This window comes from Choristoneura fumiferana, chromosome Z (assembly GCF_025370935.1).
Source record: "Choristoneura fumiferana chromosome Z, NRCan_CFum_1, whole genome shotgun sequence".
In the NCBI taxonomy this organism is placed as follows: Eukaryota; Metazoa; Arthropoda; class Insecta; order Lepidoptera; family Tortricidae; genus Choristoneura; species Choristoneura fumiferana.
Window position 1 is genome coordinate 18,000,217 of NC_133472.1, and position 18,796 is coordinate 18,019,012.

At 37.6% G+C, this 18,796-nt stretch overlaps 1 protein-coding gene across 1 annotated transcript in view; it reads right to left on the bottom strand.

Moving 5' to 3' along the window:
* LOC141430481 (uncharacterized protein CG7065-like) overlaps positions 1 to 18,796 on the bottom strand; it is a 63,524-nt gene that overhangs the window by 16,393 nt on the left and 28,335 nt on the right. Inside the window, 12 exon segments of the mRNA XM_074091202.1 lie at positions 4,658 to 4,822; positions 5,054 to 5,408; positions 5,500 to 5,674; positions 5,813 to 5,840; positions 6,493 to 6,579; positions 7,720 to 7,847; positions 8,275 to 8,350; positions 10,219 to 10,243; positions 11,179 to 11,285; positions 11,570 to 11,736; positions 13,239 to 13,392; positions 17,683 to 17,815. Of these exon segments, the coding sequence (XP_073947303.1) occupies positions 4,658 to 4,822; positions 5,054 to 5,408; positions 5,500 to 5,674; positions 5,813 to 5,840; positions 6,493 to 6,579; positions 7,720 to 7,847; positions 8,275 to 8,350; positions 10,219 to 10,243; positions 11,179 to 11,285; positions 11,570 to 11,736; positions 13,239 to 13,392; positions 17,683 to 17,815 (1,600 nt within the window).

Consider the following 18,796-nt stretch of genomic DNA (forward strand, 5'->3'; position numbering starts at 1 on the left):
CGTTGCACGAAAGCCACCGCTCTTGTATTTTTTTTTTCTAAAAAACGCGTTCGGAACAGGTAGTGCTTATCTTTTAGACTTGCAATTACAGTGCTTTCATTCCAGCATGGTGCGGGTGACACTTGATGCACGTTTCGTTTTACTCAAAAAAAGTTGCTGCGGTCTAAATATATGGAAGTATATTTCAGTTGTAGCCTGAATATGACTGGCGTTAAATATTAGAACATAAAGAGCTATGTTATACGCAATTAATTTAAGCTATCAGATTTTTATAATCAATTAATTAAATTCAAAGCACAATTAAGTGAAGAAACGTAATATGCATGTAATGTAATACCAGAGACTCCTTTAGTGATGGGACCTAATGGATCTTGAATTATATCGGTACTTATTCATTGGCAAGTAACGAATATTCTTGCAAGTAAAACTCCGTTTAGCCATACTTAAGTGGCAGCCTAGAATTTCACTAATATTTTCATCAAAATTTGCGTAATAATCGGATTAACGATGACATTAATTATGATAAAGATTTTAAATTATTCGTTTTATCGACTCAAGTGTCGACACTTTGACTCTCTAAGTACTGTAATAGTTGTAAAATTTAATGAATTTGCAACTAATCCATTTTTGTTTATGTAATAGAAATCCAAATAAAATCATATTTAGAGGTTTACATAATATAATAAACTAAACGTTTATTGTTCAACCTTTTTAATGACCCAAAGGTGTGTTGCAGTACTAAAAAATATGACATATTTTACAAGTAAATTATGACATACATATTTTTTTAAGTTCAAATTACAATGCATGTTTAACTTATGAGTACCTATGAGATTTTTATCGTACCTACTGGACACTTTTTTGTTCCGAATTCAAAAGCTTTCAAAAGCTTTTATTTGCCGGAGACTTTAGATCATTGTCTGGCATTCTTAAAAGGTTTTAAACGTGCTTATTATATTTGTTTCTTAATAATCCAATTATTATTATTATTATTAACAATATTTTTTATCACAATTAAATTGAATTATTATTATTATTTATATTGTTTGTTTCCCTTCGGCCTCTTTGTAAACCAAAGGTTCGAAGCCAGTTTAGAAAACAGAATTATTTTTCTTTTTCGGAAACCTGGTTTCGAATGACGAAAAATAGTTCTGTTTTCGAATCTGGTTTCCAATATAGAATCTTCTTTTGAAACTCATTCACAAATATCAATATGTACTCGTAAGTAAGTAGGTATATAATCTTACTTTCACAATCGCGTTTTTTCCCAATTTTAAACGACACAGAAATAGAAACAGAAACAGGTTTAGTTTATGTTAACTATACATCGACCCGAATGGCCAAATGGAGCTCCGTCAACACTGTGTGTCTGTGTCGATCCTGATTGAAAAAAAAACGCTACTGTGAAAATAAGCTTCAGTAAAAAACCAGAAGTCGATCACTGATCCTAGTTTCGTGCAAGAACAAAAAGTGTTTGCGCTCCACTCTCTCTCTCCACTCAAGCGATGCACTCCTACATATGCAATTTTACAACTTATGAAAAAGCACAATGTTTGTACACACGCACACAAACCGTATTCACAAACACAACAGTAACTTGCATGCACACGGTAAAAAACTTCTTGTCTGGACGTGACATTTGTACGTCACACATAGACAACAAAGTAAAAACAGTTAGAGCTGGGGCCATATCGATAAGAATGTCGAGCATTCAATCGTTTATACATTCAGTCATTCATTAAATCCTATAAATTTTCATAGAAAATAAGATTGCTATATTAAGGTTTTATAAGTGTTTAGAGCTTTTATAATGAGAACTGATTCTAGGCTTTATCAAAAGCTTTATATGTATATATAGCAACATTTTTACATAGGTACATGATATCTTTGGATAGTTATTTTCATTATTCGTATAGCATAGGTATCCAAAGTAATACAACAGGTTCCGAATTAATCACATTGTCTAGTTATCTCGTTATATGTTCTAGTGAATCTTAGATAGTGGCGAGAGCTGGATGGAAGCTCATAATACCGTCTTTCAGGCGGAATGCATGGGAATTATAATGACAACAACAGCGATTGACTCCAGAAAGATACAGGATTTCCTCATCCGTATATTTTCTTATAGAGGTATTTTGGAAACCTATAACAAGTAAATACCAACACAACTCCGTTTTATTATAATAACCCTGAAAATGCGAGACCATGATATAATAAATCATTCACTGATTCATTCACTCAATAGTTTATCGATAGTGGAAATATGTGTGTACCTTCTCTAGAATTGTATCGGAGACAATCGGTGTGGCCATTAAGTGGTCGATGAGATAATTGAGATAGCAATTAAATAAAATATTTTTTATTAAATATTTATAAAAAATAATACGTAAAAGTCAATTTATTAACGAACGAATAAAAAACAAAACTGCGCATCATATCTAGTAAAATAAAAATAGTGATAATAGCCACTTTCACATCAAACGTAACCACTTATTTGATTATAGGGACAGATAATAAATATGTAATAGCTTAAATAGGTAGGTACTGTAATCACACAAAACATATGTCGGAGTTGACCATGATGCTACATAACGCAAGTAACACAACACCATAATAGCCACAAGTATTGCTTGGGCAGAATCTCGGTATAGAGCAGTGAAACACTAGAGCGAGCGATACTACTACACGTAAGATAATTTCTTGGTATACGTCTGTCTCAAGCTCGCTCTAGTGTCACTTCACTGCTCTATACCGAAACACTGGCGAAGCAACAGTGTTAAAAGTGTTACTTGCGTCATATAGCACTCATGGCATACTCTATGGGCTATACTCCAACATATAAATAAAATCGTTCGTTCAATAAATTCCATAACTCAACAGCACTCGAACGAGGCGAAAAAAATGTCGGCGTCTGGCCTTAAAGTTTGCATTGACGATGTCAATCAAATAAATAATGTGATAAACGTATAATTCATAATAGCAATCAAAAATTCAATTAATCTATACTAGGTACATAATAATCATAAAAATGCCAAATTGACCAGGTTTATAAAAAGTTGGCCAAACTGGCCATCAATAATATTATTATAAACTTATCGTATTTTTACTGTTAATACACCAATAATTACGTAGGAAATACTTTCCGATGAAAAGTTACGTTTTATTTTTGTAGACTCGACGTGTCAGACCTTTTATTAAGCCCAAAAACACTGCATCCAGTCATTTTTGTCGGAGCTCTGTTCACTGACAAGTACGGTTCCGAAATGTCACGAGAGGCGAGCGAAACAGTTTTATTAAACGAGTATACCGGGTTCATACCTTTGGCAGAGGGGAAATGCGCTTCAAGGCTGCTCCGTTCTAGATAAATACTCAAAGGCTTCGGGTATTGACGATGAGACACGATCGTGATATGCGGTTCTGTTCTGTTATCAACTTGCAAAACTTTTCAAAGTTACCGTAAAAAGTTATGAAAAGAATAACCATCAGTACAAAATAAACCTTACTGTAATAATATTACGCTTCTTTATCTTCTTCTATTTTTAATACAATATGACTTTTTGTCATGATACAAATAAAACAAACTCAGCATTTTCGAATTCTTCCATCGTTAATTTAAACTGAGAACACCCTGCCTTAACACACTACTTTTATTTGGAAGTATATAGAGCTGTTTTTATACTGTATCTACTTCTCTTTGGTATGTCAAACGATTTTTTTTGGTCTGCTGTCGTTTAATATTTTTTTAATGTACTTCTCGAAATCTCCGTTGCTTCTATATTCGGTCTTGAACCTTATTAAAATATTTACGATCCACCCTTTTCTTAAAACTTTCAGCTTCTTTACAAAATATTTCTATACATTATAAACAATTTTCCGTGATTGGATATTTACAGAAATACCCTGTTTAAGTTGACTCGCCATGGAAATCAATTCCCGAAAAATAACAAACTAATAAATATGTAAGTGGTGGTTTTAACTGCTCTATATAAATTAATGAAAACACAACGAGTGCACTCTCCGCGTGATGGAATGCTAATAAGTCAATAAGACAATTGTCATTTTCTACAACACGAATCCTTCCGATTTCCCCCGAAACCCGAAGGTTTTTCTAAGAGCTCACGGATTGTATATGTGGTTTTATTCTAACCTTATGTTCTCGCTGCTGAGGTGGAAAGTTGTATACAAACATGTGTCAAACGAGACCAAAGTTACGCTCGTGATTCAATTATAGAATCCTCCGCTTGCACGGGATTCTAATTCAACACTCGCAGCAAAAACAACTTTGCTCTCTTGTTGCAGAAATAACTATTAAACTACTATCACTAGAAAGTGCTACTTCCTAATGAATAGAATACGTAGTTCTGTTAAATGGGTGGGGAATAAGGGGCACAATGAACAAAGTGGTACGCGTAGGGTAATGGCAGAGTACTGAAAGAGCTGTAAGACCCGAATTTGAAAGCATTATTTTTGAGCACAGCTAGAAGGTAGTCATTCTTTCATTATAAAGTATAACTATACCGAGCGAAAAAATATGGCTCTCAAATGTATGCAGTAGATAAGCAATTTTGTATGTACAGTGGACCAAATATTGTGCCGCTGAGAATATTTATTTCGCGGCATGATGAACATTGTTAGGAGTTTGTGCAGTGATACTGACAGTTTGAGTTCGTCGTCCGAGATGAGCACGGTCTGCAGCGAGGGCGCGGGCGCCGGCGCGGGCGCAGGGCTGCGGTTGCGCAGCGCGGCCTCGCGACGCGACAGCGGGCTGCGGCTGCGGCGCACCGACTCCAGCGTGAAGTTCGTGCGCGCCGGGCTGCGCGTCCTAACAGGACACAACCAACGCACGTCACAACAAACAATAACTCGCCAAATGTAAAATAACCCAGCAAAAGTCGTGTCCAAATAGGCGGGGCCTAAAAGTCGTGTTCAGAGCGTTATTACTCTGACATTTTCTTTGCATACGAACTCAAAAGTATTATTAGCACTCACGTTCTAGCTGTGAAAAATACATACAAAATGACAATTTACTTATGCAACAGTATATGGCACCGACCTGCGTTCGTGTCGCGGATCAGGTGAGCGGCGCCGGAGCGTGGGCGACTTGCGGCGCGCGGCAGGCGACTCCGGCGAGCGGCGGCGCAGCGGCGGCGGTGAGCGTCGGCGCGGCGGCGGCGGTGAGCGGCGCACCGCCGGCGAACGGCGCCGGCCCTCGCCCGAGCGGCGCCGCTCCGTGATCCTGTGCTGCAACTCCGGCGACCGCTTCCTCATATCAGGTGGAGAAATACACAACTTGCGGTAAATCTCGTTTACGACCACTTTTAACTCGGCGTCATGCAGCTCCTTCATGCGTGCTGTCCAGAACACTATCCACTCCGGTTTGAAATCATGTTTAGATGGATCTTTGCCCTCTGTTACAAAAAGAAAAACGTAATAGCTGGAGTTAATAAATGTTCTTGGTGATTGATAGCCATTAAATAGAAATGAAATAAGTTCAGTGACCTGTTTGTATTTCCTTGTAGCGGCGATTCCAAAATTTCTTCCACTCTTCGGGGTACAACGGGTGCTTCTCGGGGTTCTTCTCGTGATAGGCGAGGGTCTTCTTGGCGGACTCCTCTGCGGAGAGCCGCTTGTCTTCGGCCAGTTTTAACTTGTACTCGTAATTCGGTGCCCTTTGCTGTTTTTATAAATGTACACAAGAGCAGATGAACAACCGAACGAAATGTAACTACATAGGCATCATGTCACATTGAATAACAGGAACTTAACAGGGAGTAGGGGATCAAACCCTGAATGTCATAATTTTGTTTCAGACCATTTTTTTTTCTTATTTCGTAGCTTTTCTTAATCACTTTGGCGTTTTTGTAATTTGTAGCAGTTTACAGACTGACCAACTTATATGTGAATCAGACCAAGCAATAAGTACTACAGTTTTTGCGAACGACATTAAAACTTTTTCGATTCAAAGATAAGTTGGTCAGTCTGTACTACACTTTTCTTGGCAAGTCTAAACAAGTGTAATTACTGAATATAAGCCTCGTTGGATTCCTGTAGAGCTAACAAAAACATAAAATACAATTAGATAATCTAAAATTATGTATCTCATAAGATACAAAACCAAGAAAAGGGTTAAACTGACACTAAAATTACGTATGTGCAGATATTATGCTAGCGAGCGCTTAGAATAAATCTTTTTTAGTGTTGTCAGTAAAATAATGAGGGCGACAAGACAGGCGAAATATCGCTAGATGGTGTAAGTATCGTGAGGTTTTTTGACATAACCATTTTGCTTGCAATTGGCTCATTTAGTTATTAGCTAATTACAAGCAAGACCGTAACGTTATAAAACCTCACGATACTAACGCCATCTAGCGATATTTCGCCTGTCTTTTAGCCCTCATTCATTGCTTAATATATACTTGGATGTTGACTTATAATATAAGAAACAAAGAAAAAGTTACCGACCTTTTCCAGCGGCCTGGTCCTGTCGGCAGCGCCGCGCGCGAGCCGCGGGCGCGGGGGCTGGCGCGCCGCCGCTCGGGGTACGGCGAGTAGCGCGCGCGACCAGCCTCATACTTAGCGCTGTCCAACAATTATTCATTAAGCACCATTTCAATTGTTTTTTTTAATAAACAGGGGTTTTCTTTTTATGTTTTCTCTGTGGCATTTTCCGAAACGTGGGTGAACCTGACCAGGATCTTTCCACGGAAATGACCGAATACAAGTGATGTACAATGGTTTCGAAATGGTCAAAGAAAAGAATTGTATTTTATTTTAAACTAGTTTGTCCGCGACTCCGTCTGTGTAGTACGAGGGGTGATCCAAAAGTAAAGATAATGAGTATGAATTACAAAGCACGTGGTCAAGAAGTAAATTTAATTCGAAATCTTGTTTAGAAACCACGAATTTCTTAAAAAAATATTATTTTTTTCTTGACTAGTCAAAAAATGCATCCACCGCGGGCATTACCTTACTATTATTATTAGAAAAATGGTTGCCTCTTAAGGTATCCTCTGAGTCGTACAAAGAAATAAAAGTCGATGGGGGTTAGGTGTAACGAATATAGTGAATGTCGCAGAATTTCGAGCCCTGCATCTCGAATAGCAGCCATTGTAAACATTGTGTGTTCGTTTTGGTGAAACAGAAAGCAGGCTCGAAGTTTAGCTTAGTTAAACCCCATAATAGTGGCTCTTTTCTCACGATATTTAATCATTATTACTCCTTTGGCATCTATGAACACGATGTCATATCATAACTTTTCCCACTGAGCTTGCGACTTCATTTCTGCAGCGTTGGAAGGATGATAAGATAATATTTAGAAATAGAAACATTTATTCACTTTTCGCACAAACTTACAGAGCATACAAATTACAGATAAACAATTTAATAAGAAAAAAAACCAAGTCTTTGCGAAATGCGAATTTACTGACACTAGCAGGTAGTAATCACCACTAACAGAGAAAGAGGAGCTGACATCAAACGCACTCAAGTCTTTAACTTGCCTTTGGTCCATAGTTATGATTTGAAAACTATTTTTTTACATAAAAAAACTAATAAATAATTATTAAGGTATGAGTTAGTCTTTTCCACTGGTTTAAAATGCACTACGATATGTACTACTGAGTCTGAGAGAATTTAATTGTTTAATTGATGTGAAGATTGTCTTGTTCAAGTTAACGGTGTTAGTGATAGATGATGAGGTAGAGCGATATGGTAAGTTACCGGGCGTCGCGGTCGCGGTCGTGGTGCGCGGGCGGGGCGGCGGGCCGCCGGCGCGGCTCCTGCTCGTCGCTGATGTCCGACAGCGACTCCATGGACACACCGCGCCGCTCCTGCCGCGTCGCTGACCGCTGAAATACCAGCGCAACGTCCATAAAGTACTCGTATAACACGTGTGTACTATACAAACCATTCAAATACATAAAACCTGTATAAACACACACACAAACATCACGCTTGTATTACCCAATGGCGTAGGCAAAGCACACGAAACGTTACCGCTTCGGAGCCACTTTTAGCAATTTTAGGTTTTAAGTTTGACAAAAACGGTACAGTAGTGACATGTTGCTAGCCTGTCGCCTATGGTATACCTTAATCTATATCCTCAGTCACCTCTTACGACATCCACGGAAGAAATGGACAGGTGTAATTCTAACCCGACACCACACGTAAAATGTAAAATAACTAATTAGTAACCTATATATATGTAAAATAACTAATTTTTATAGATTCATTCGTATGTTGATAAAGATAAATAAATAGAAAAACAATACTTACAGTGAAGCTATTAAAATGAGGCTTAGAGGGAGCAGCTACATTAGGCGGAGAAGGGTCACGATCTCGTTCTCTGTTCCTGAACAAAACACAAATTATTCGATTTTAATAATTTTTCTTCAAAACAATTATGGCTGTTCTTTACTTTATTAGATAGACAATGCAAGGAAAAAAAGAGAGTAAGTATACGCAAAGTTCATGGCCTAAGCTGCTATTTACTCTTAAACTACTAATAATTCTCAAGAAAACTTAGCCTTTATAGTTTTCCTTGTAAGTTTGATATACTTACTATCCTGATTTTTTTTGAAATTTTTCCACTCACCGGTTGATTTTAGAGGGGGGGAGGACGCTCGATTTTAATGAAAATTTGCACTTTAAAGTTGAATATTTTGCAAACAAATCTCCGAATCGAAAAATCGTTTTAGCAACCCCCTAATGGTTTTAAAATACCTATCCAACGATACGCACTACAAGGTTAAATGAGAAAAAATAAAAATCGGTCAAGTGCGAGTGCGAGCGACTCGCGCACGCATGAAGGGTTCCGCACCTCCGTACAATGTTTTAAAAACAAGTAATTCAGTAATGATTTTTTGTAAAAAAATCTAATACAAGCTTTTTGCTGGCGGTACTTTTTGCCCCTGGTTACGAAAGTAGGTAGTCGTCAAGACGAATCAAATTAGACCAAAATCGATTCGGCCGTGTCGTTTTATTACAAAGTTCCTATGGCCAACATCTAACTTCATCATCAGAACAGCTCTACGTCTAATAATATTGTATTGTCATCGGATTTATACATGCATTCAAAATTTCAGCTGAATCGGTTGAAGATATCCACTTCAAATTTAAGTTTAAATTTTAATTCCACCCGAAAAAACATAAGTCTAGTTATATTACATTACAAGTTAATAAAAGAATATCACCAAAATGTAAGCACTAGGTGCAAGTATTTTGAATAAAGAACAATTTTAAATTCTCATCCCCTTTGGCTGTCGCCCTGTCGGAGGCTGAATAGCGCTTTAGACTCTTGCCATGCGCCGCCGCCCGGCGCCCACGGCAGAAAAAATTGGCTGAACGCGGCAATTCGGCCGAACGACGCGTACTTATTATGAATTAGTGAATAAAACAAACAGATTTTAAATTTTGACCTTGTAAATAAATAGTGTTACTTAGTATAAATTATAACGGACATTTTTTTGTGTAAAAACATTAAATACAGCGGCTGTGAGTGCTTTATTGAAGTTGGCTTTTGTGAAGTGTGTGTAGTGTGTGTCGGAGGTTTGTGGATCATAAATTATTATTTAGTCTTAATGCTGCACAAAAAAATAAACCACTGTCTTGGAGACAATTATTAATTATTATACTATCGAAGGTTTTAGAAAATCACAAATTAATAAGTAGTTAAACATTAAAAACAACATACTCGCATTGCCACTAGCAACTGACGGCCTAGCAACCATAAACCCCTGAATGAAACACGTTTCTTGTATGACGACCCTCTGTAATTTTTAACTTTATTTTATTTTTAGTATTTGTTGTTGTAGCGGCCACTGTAATACATAATCTGTGAAAATTTCAAGTGACTAGCTATTACGGCTCAAGAGATAGAGCCCTGTGACAGACGGACAGACAGACAGACAGCGGAGTCTCACCTTGGCACCCTTTGGGTACGAAACCCTAAAAATCACCTCACATTACGTCTATGGGAGGAAATTAAAAAAAAATATTTTTATTTTTATTATACCATTTTGTCGGCATAGTTTACATATATATTCGTGCAAATTTACAACTTTCTAGCATTGATAATCCATGAGCAAAGCCGCGGACGGACAGACAGACAGACAGATATGGCGAAACTATAAGGGTTCCGTTTTTTCCATTTTGGCTACGGTACCCTAAAAAGTCATAATTGACCTATATAAATATCCCTCATACTGGGAAATCACTAACCTTGATTCGTGTTTAGACTCGTTATCTGAAACAAAAAAGTCGTTTAGTTTACTTTTGTAATAAAAGCTAATCAAGCCATTATCTATAAAACTTAGCGGAGATTTTTTACGATTAACCTTTTGAGCACCAAGAACACAATAAAGGTGTCATGTGCTGTCGTGCTTTTCACACTAGCAACGCCTAAAGGTGTCAGGGCCAAGGTGTTCTTCTTCGATCATAAAGGGTCTAGCAGGCTAAGCTAACAAGAGTGGCCCCCCGCTAGCGATTTGGTTGTAATTTGAGGTGCAGTAGTAGCAGGACCTAAGAACACTGTATGCGTAATATCAGCCTTCGATCTACTTTTGTTTCAGACTTATTCACGAAAATGACAAAAAATAAAGGTAAGTTTTAAACTGTTATTTTAGCTAAACCAAGCAAGCGAGAGTAACCAAATAAATTCAGAATTAAGGAGCATAAAATGGGGTTCATAATGCATATTTTTACAGACATTCATATCCTTGAACTTGGATGAAAAAAAAATAGGTTTTTTTTCGCTTCATTTTTTTGCCACTTCTCGCGGAGACACAACTATCAAAAAAAATACAAATTAATAAGCCACAATTGTCAACTTCGTATACATTTCAAAACATTTTGAAAAATAATGGTGCGTCATGTCAAAAAAAAAAAGTCGAAAATATTTGGGCTCCACATACCAATCAGTACAAATGTCCAAGGAGCTCTTTCTAAGATCCTTACCTAACGTTGATGGCTTAGCCTGCTAGACCCTTTATTTCGAATAGTTTTTTTTATATTTTGCACCATACGGCGAGATTCGCCATTTAGATAACGCAACAATGCTTGGCGTGCGACTGATCGCTTCATTCAAATATGAAAACGTTCAAAGGATTAGGGTTTTTTTAAATTGAATTTTGTACAATTACGGGAAAAAAGTTTCAAATTGTGACTAGGTACCAAACGAACCTTTGAGCAGGGTGTTGATCAAGTCAACGTCGACTACTTCTTCAAAGGTGGGGCCCCCATTTTCGGAAAAGTGATAGCCTTTAAATATCCACTGATGAATACCCTCCCTGTAAACAAAACGAATAGTACAAGTGAAGAGCTTATTCTTTTTTGAATAATGATCGTATGGGGTGTGCGGCATTAGTGAGCGAGTTAAATTTTTTCCACCCACAACTACTTAAAAGAATGACATTATTCACATCCAAAGCAGCAATTTTATTGAGCGGCATCGGTTAGACGCGACTGCAAGAGTGTAACGGCGATGCAACAGGACATGAGGGCGAGAGGGTGTGAGGGCGTGAGGGCATGAGGGCGGTGCAGCGGTGGCGTATGGCAGCTAAAGAGGCATTACTTGTGCTTTTCATATTCCTCCTTGTCGATGTGCACGGGGCGCTGGCGGCCGTACTTGTCCTCGATGCGCTGCGCGAGCCGGTTCATGATGACGCCGACGCCGTCGCGGTACTTGGGCTGCGCGCGGTACGGCGTCATCAGGCTGCATGCTTTCGCAAAGTGTCGCACCTACGCTCAACCAAAATACATACTTTAATTCACGTAAATTTTATCGCGATTTTGGAACACCGACATTTATTTTAACCCTTTTCCATGCATAGTGGATATATTGACTACTTACATAAATGTAGACAAATATATACCTGCACAAGGAACTAATTGAGAAGATTTCATATTTCTAAGACTATAATTTGATTCGTTCTCTGTATTCTGTTTGGAAAGCGAAAAAGCTAATATTTTAAAAAATTTGCTACGATTATTAATTAATTTATTACAACTTTTTTAAGATGTGCTTATTCTAAAAAGGCATAACTCCAAAACTACCACACACTACTTTTGTCTATTCTCTTTAAAGATCACGTAAATCTGACGTAGACGTTGTCAAATCAAAATTATGACGGCTCCTTTTTCTGGTGAAAAAGGCAAAGGAAACATATCTATTCTGTGGTAGTGTTGGCAAATTCAGATATGTTTTTCCAATTTCTTGTATTTTTCTAAATATGGAGAAATAAATTATAATAAATATTTTCCCATGTTCAGGAGTCAAAACTCTTTCGATTCCTGTAGTAATTTACAGGGGTTAAAAAAATTCAATCTTGTCTTGTATAAATTAAAGAAAATACACATTACCAGTATATAAACAACCACCAATGCATCATTCAAAAGCATATCATAACATACTTAACATAAAAAATGTGTTTTCCAGTTTTCTCCACTATTAATGCAGGATTCTCCTAACTAAAAGATTATGAACATAACTCGTCTCCTTTTTTGTTTTTGTTTACGTGCTACGGGTCAAATTGATTCGTATGACCTAAATATCTATTGTTCCAATTTTCATGCTTTTAACACCATTTGCAGCTTTTTTTGGCGTATCGCTAGCACTATAGTAAGAGATTATTACTACGCGTTTACAGCAACATCCCTTAAGATTTATTTGTACAGTGTACCTTACCTATATGAAAATACCGGATATACGGGGATACCGGGGATACGGCACCTATGGTTATCGACAACTCGTAATTAGCAGTGAGGGCAGCTCTACAACTCACACAGACATTTACAAATTTACACAGACAGGCCCATCTCACTTAAGTCAGCAGTTACGTTTAAGTTGTAAACATCCCTTCAAATTTATTTTCATGTTTTATTAAATTTTTTGCTATTTATTATGTTTTTATCGTATTTTAATGTAGCTTATTTTCGTCATCTTTTACAAAGATTGCTTATACCAATGTGGAGGCGTTAACACGTTCGGCCCCAGTGACACAATGCCTGTGACTTTTTAGTTCTTTCGCCTTTGCCAGCTTATTTGTGACTGCTGTGGGATACGAGTATGCGTAGACATAGCGTAAGAGCTTAGTGGATATAACCTCCCTTTTATGAAGTCTTTTAAAAAGAATTTCAACTGTCATATTAATATAGATAACTGTTCTCTTGAGCAACAAAATATTACAAACCCATTAAGATTGTCCATAGCGAAGATTAAGAGTAAATGTAAAGTGACTCACGAGGTAATTGTATCGATGCCAGAAGCAGGTCATGTGGTTGATGATTGTGCGCGGATGGCCCTGCTTGGAGCAGAGAGTGCACATGTAAGAAGGCTCGTAGTGCGCCTGCTCCGGCGGGTGCTCCACCAGGTACTCCAGCCCCAGCAGCGGCGCCCTGCCGCAACACAGAGACCGACTCAGACACAACCGGCGGGCCGGTCGACCAAGACTACTCTACTAGTACCACTGGCTGCTCATCCCAGTAGGGGCCCACCTCATACATCGGCCTCATGTTTTATCGTGACTTCAACTCATAATTACTATTGCACCCAAGTCTTAAGTTAAACGTAAATTATTTCGACGTCACGGCCAGTCCCGAGTAGATTAAAGTGTAGGGTAGCAGGTTGGTAGGGTATCCGTTAACTAAGCTGCATGAGTTTTTGGGACTACCCGAACCTGATCTTGACTTTGTACCACAATACCGCTCAGTACATCTTTAGACCACAGAATAAATATATCGTGCTATTTTTGATTTCTGTAAAGTTTAAGAGAACCTCCTTTCCCGAAGAGGACCTCGCCTCTTCCGCCTCGCTTCTTTTCGCTCTTTGGCCTTAATACTTTGTACTTTTCTTTGTTAACCGTTATTTTAATAAGTTTTATGTGCGTGTATACAATACTATACAATATATTCAACAGGTCAAAAGAAGTTCATTTCTAAACGACAAATCAAGAATAGTTGTGTCGGTGTGATATGTATGGTTATCCATCATCGCAGTAGGGTAGGACGTCCATAGTTGAACATAAGCCTGCACTTGATTTTAATTCGATATCGGCGCCATAGATATGGATATATGGCGCCGATATCAAATTAAAATCAAGTGCAGGTCGCTCAAAAGTATTGCGCGGTTATCGAACGTGATCCTCAACAATTCAGCTTACTTATGCCCGAAACATCGAGGTAATTTTAAGGATATATGACAAGCTTTAATTTAGTATCACCTGTCCCGTTGTCTGTCTGTCTGTCTGTAGTCAAATCTTGGAAGTTAAATTGACTTGAAATTTGGTAAACTTAAAAATCGACAGGTAAATAAGTCAGCCATAGCCGAGCATTTGTTGGAGTCAGGACCAAACCACTGGATAGACTTCACGATCCCAAAACTCTGTCCACGGAACGTCATTTCTACTCAAGAATGGTACGTGAAGCAGTTGAAATAAAAAAGAATAAAAAAATTAACTGGGACGTCTTCGTGAAATCCTGATATTAATAAGTGTCGGCGTCGGGATGAATGTTCGGAGGGACGATTGGCCGTTGTTAGTGTTGTGTGTCGGTGTGATGGGGTGACAAATAAAAATGACCAAGTGCGGGTAGTTCATGATACGAGGGTACTATTAGTGATCAAGTGCGGGTAGTTCGAAAGACTCGCGTTGCTAGGCAGACTTGACACCCCACACTTCAGTCTACTCGTGACCACGGCCACTGCAACGGTTTAAAAGCACATCAGAAAAGTCCTTTTTTATCCAAAAAATATCCGAATGGGCGATGGATGAATTTTTTAAAAGTGACAGATTTTTTTATCGGTAGTAATAATAATAAGCTTACTCGTCAATGGAAGAAATATCAGATTTTTCTGTAGTACTAATTAATTTTGAACATGAAACTACCGTGAGACTCACTCATATTAAATGATATTATAACGGATAACTCACGTCTTAAACCGAGTCGTCGTGTCGTTAGTCGTGCGAGCAGAGCGGTGGCGCGTTGTGCGTGTTGCGGCAGCCGCCGAGTCGCGTGTGAGAGGAAGGGCTACGAAATAGCCCGAAACATGTCGAGCTAAACTCGGTTTAAGACGTGAGTTATCCGTTATAATATCATTTAATACTAATTAATTATAAAAAATAAAATAGTTTTCATTCCCGCCAAAATGAACTACAACGCCTGAATACGGCTTTTGTCTTAGTCCTCATTAACGAACGAAAAAATCGGACACTTTTAAAAATTTCATCCATCGCCCATTCACATCAAAATTGCTGATTGCACAGCAAAATATTCCACTCAAAATATAACGTAATTAACTGCAATTTATATTCGTGGCGTACCGCTATTTATCTTTAAGTAACACAGCTAATAATGAGTAACGCGCATCATATAGGTAGAGTCATGCACGATGACGCGTGCCGTGGTTCTTATTACAATGTCATTAATGTCTAATTTTGTCAAAATCACGCGTCTTCGTGGATGGCACTAGGTATACCTTTTAACTCATTTCTTTTAAATATAGCTTCTATTTTCATATAACATACGGCAGTTTAACTTTATGAAACAGCATTTTATTTGACATACCTACCTATCATTTTATTATTTATTTAAATATTAAGTACAACATAATGAGATCTGTAATAAAATATTAAATCCCCTTGTTCAGTGGCTATCAGATATTTTGAAGCGGCCAAGGTGATCAAAAATATCGCAACATGAACTGTAATACCTTAATACAGTGGAGCGTCGATTATCCGAACGTCGCTCAACCGAACGACCGCTTATCCGAACTATGTACTACGCCCGCTTGACCATACCTAGTACATATGTACATGTTTTACTACAAGATTGTCTGCACTTTTTTTGTTTAATTCCTCGTTGTCATTAATGTAAATATGGTGTTCATTTACCTGCAGAGCTACTACGAAACTCGAAACCCGAAGTTCGTGTCGTGCGGTCCCTCTGACACTTACTCTATTTAATATGAGAGCGAGAGGGACCGCACGGCACGAACTTCGAGTTTCGAGTTTCGTAGTAGTGCTGTACGTAAATATGGATGGCTAAATCAAATACACAATATATATACAGGTAGTTCCATGATCCGAAAATACCGGTTTTCCAAACACCCACGTCCCCAATTGGTTCGGATAATCGACGCTCTACTGTAATAGAGGGGATATTATTAATTGCACATCAAATATATAATTACCTATCAATTTAATTTCAGCATTTATATACTTTTTACATCAAATAAATGGGTACACTACATAAGTACGAAAAACGAAATTCCGAAAGACCGAGAATTAAAAATATCGAAGGATTAAAATTACGATTTTCAAAATTCCGAATTTTAATTCACCGAACAATAATAAGTCCGACTCAATAATAATCCGAAATGTCAAAAATACGAATTCCGATTACTAAAATACCGATTTTCAAAATTCCGAATAGCTTACAACGATCACTCTCGATCTCGATCAACCTCGTTGAGTTTCTTGCCGGATTCTTCTCAGCAGAGGTTTTTCCGAACCGGTGGTAGTTTTTTTTTTTTGACATTCATAAGTGCTTGTTAGAGCCTAAATTGAATAAAGATATTTTGACTTTGACTTTGAATAATAAATCCCGACTTCTAAACGTAAGCTATCGAGGTTACGAGTAGATTGGTGTAAAAAAGTAATAACTGTTATTCATTTACAGCAATCTAACCTACCCTAACCAATGCAGTTAAATTTACTTAAATTGATTGATATTAATTCGAGATTCGAAATTCAAAATTTCTATTATTAAAACCACGAAGTTTATTTTGCCGGATGTCATATAATTTTCGAATGAGCGATGTCATTTCGGAAATTTGATAATCGGAATACTGTACTTCGGGCCAATAACATTTCGTGTTTTTCATTCTTCGGAGTTTTAAAAATCGGATATAAAAAAACGATATTTTGAAATTCGGAAAAATAAATTTCGTGTTTTTAAGTAATCGGAATTATATGTCTTAGCAATTGTGAAAATATGAGTTTTGGAAGTAGGAATTAAATATTTCGGAGTATTTGGGTGTTCCCCAAATAAATTATATAACCAGCCAAATTATTTCCTAAATAAATTAGGTTCTGGCGTTTCGCCGGCCGCTACCGCGCTCCCCTTGCTCGGCTCGCGCGTTGTGCTCGCAATTGTACCTAACGCTCCTCGCTCCGCTCGTCGTCGTACCTAATTTTCCGGTGCCAAATTAGGATATATACTACTCGGAGTTATTTTGCTATGATAATGAGTATCATCTACGCACGCTCTACTTAATTTGCTGTGCACAGTATTTTTTGATGTGATTGTAGTACTTTTGTACCTAAAATAATTTATTTGTCTCGCAATGGAGGAAAAAAAGTACCTAATGTGTGCTGGTGTAGGTAGGTACATTTTCGAATTATCTGCAGTATTACCAGTTTTGCTAAACATTTAGTTTATTTGTATTGAAATAATAAAATTAATGTACAAAAGTATATAAATGATGAGAATAAATAGTTAGGCAATTATTTATTTGATGCGCAATTAATAATATTCTCTTAACTAACACCTTGTAAAAAATAAAAAATATCGAACTTCTGTGAAAAATATCGAACTAATTAAAAAGATCTAAGCGTACAGACGACGGGAAGTGATTTCTGTAAAGATAAAATAAACAAACAAAAAAATAATAATATAATAGTAACTTACTTGACACCATCCACAATGTCCTGTAAATGACACTGTATATTCTTGTATTTGTTGTATTTAACATCCAACTCCGAAGGATTTTTGTTATGAAGATCAACTTCTTGTGCCATTTTTTGTAGTACTTTTTCAGTTGCTGAAAAAATTAAATCACTGGCTGTTTTAATGTCGACCGGATGGCCAAGTGGTTAGAGAACCTGACTACGAAGCTTGAGGTTCCGGGTTCGATTCCCGGCCGGGCAGATATTTGTATGAATAATACGAATGTTTGTTCTCGGGTCTTAGATGTTCAATATGTATTGAAGCATGTATTTATCTATAAAAGTATGTTTATCCGTTGCCTAGTATCCATAGTACAAGCTTTGCTTAGTTTGGGACTAAGTAATGAGTGAAGTATCCCATGAAAAAGTTTTGATTTTAAGGTTAATTGCATTATTTCATCATAGTAAAATAGGAGAAGTAAGTTCACTACAAACAAAAGTACATCGCGCTGCTTAAAGTGTGCGCGCTGGTTGACGCCGGTACGCACGCATCCGCCGCACGCGCACACCGATAATTTAGGGATGATTAAGTGTTTTGTAGTCAAGGCTGCGCTGTCGTCGGTGCCGTACGTTTTGATATTTTAGCTCGCGAGTCGCGAGCTTGTCTCGCGCTCGCTTCGCGAGATGATCACGTTTGCGTACTCTTACTTTTTACGTATTTTTTAGTTTTAGGTATAGTTGTAAATTAGTGGTATAATAAGTGTACTGTAATAGTTTCGTGCAAGGACACATAAAAATAATAGATACCTACCTACCTATAAACAATATAGCTATAATATTATGTGTAGGTAAACATGAGTAGTACCTATGTATACAGTCGCCTCCCTGACGAGAGGGAGCAAAGTGCAAAGAGCAGTGCAAAGTGCATAAAATAATAGATACCTACCTACCTATAAACAATATAGCTATAATATTATGTGTAGGTAAACATGAGTAGTACCTATGTATACAGTCGCCTCCCTGACGAGAGGGAACAAAGTGCAAAGAGCAGTGCAAAGTGCATAAAATAATAGATACCTACCTACCTATAAACAATATAGCTATAATATTATGTGTAGGTAAACATGAGTAGTACC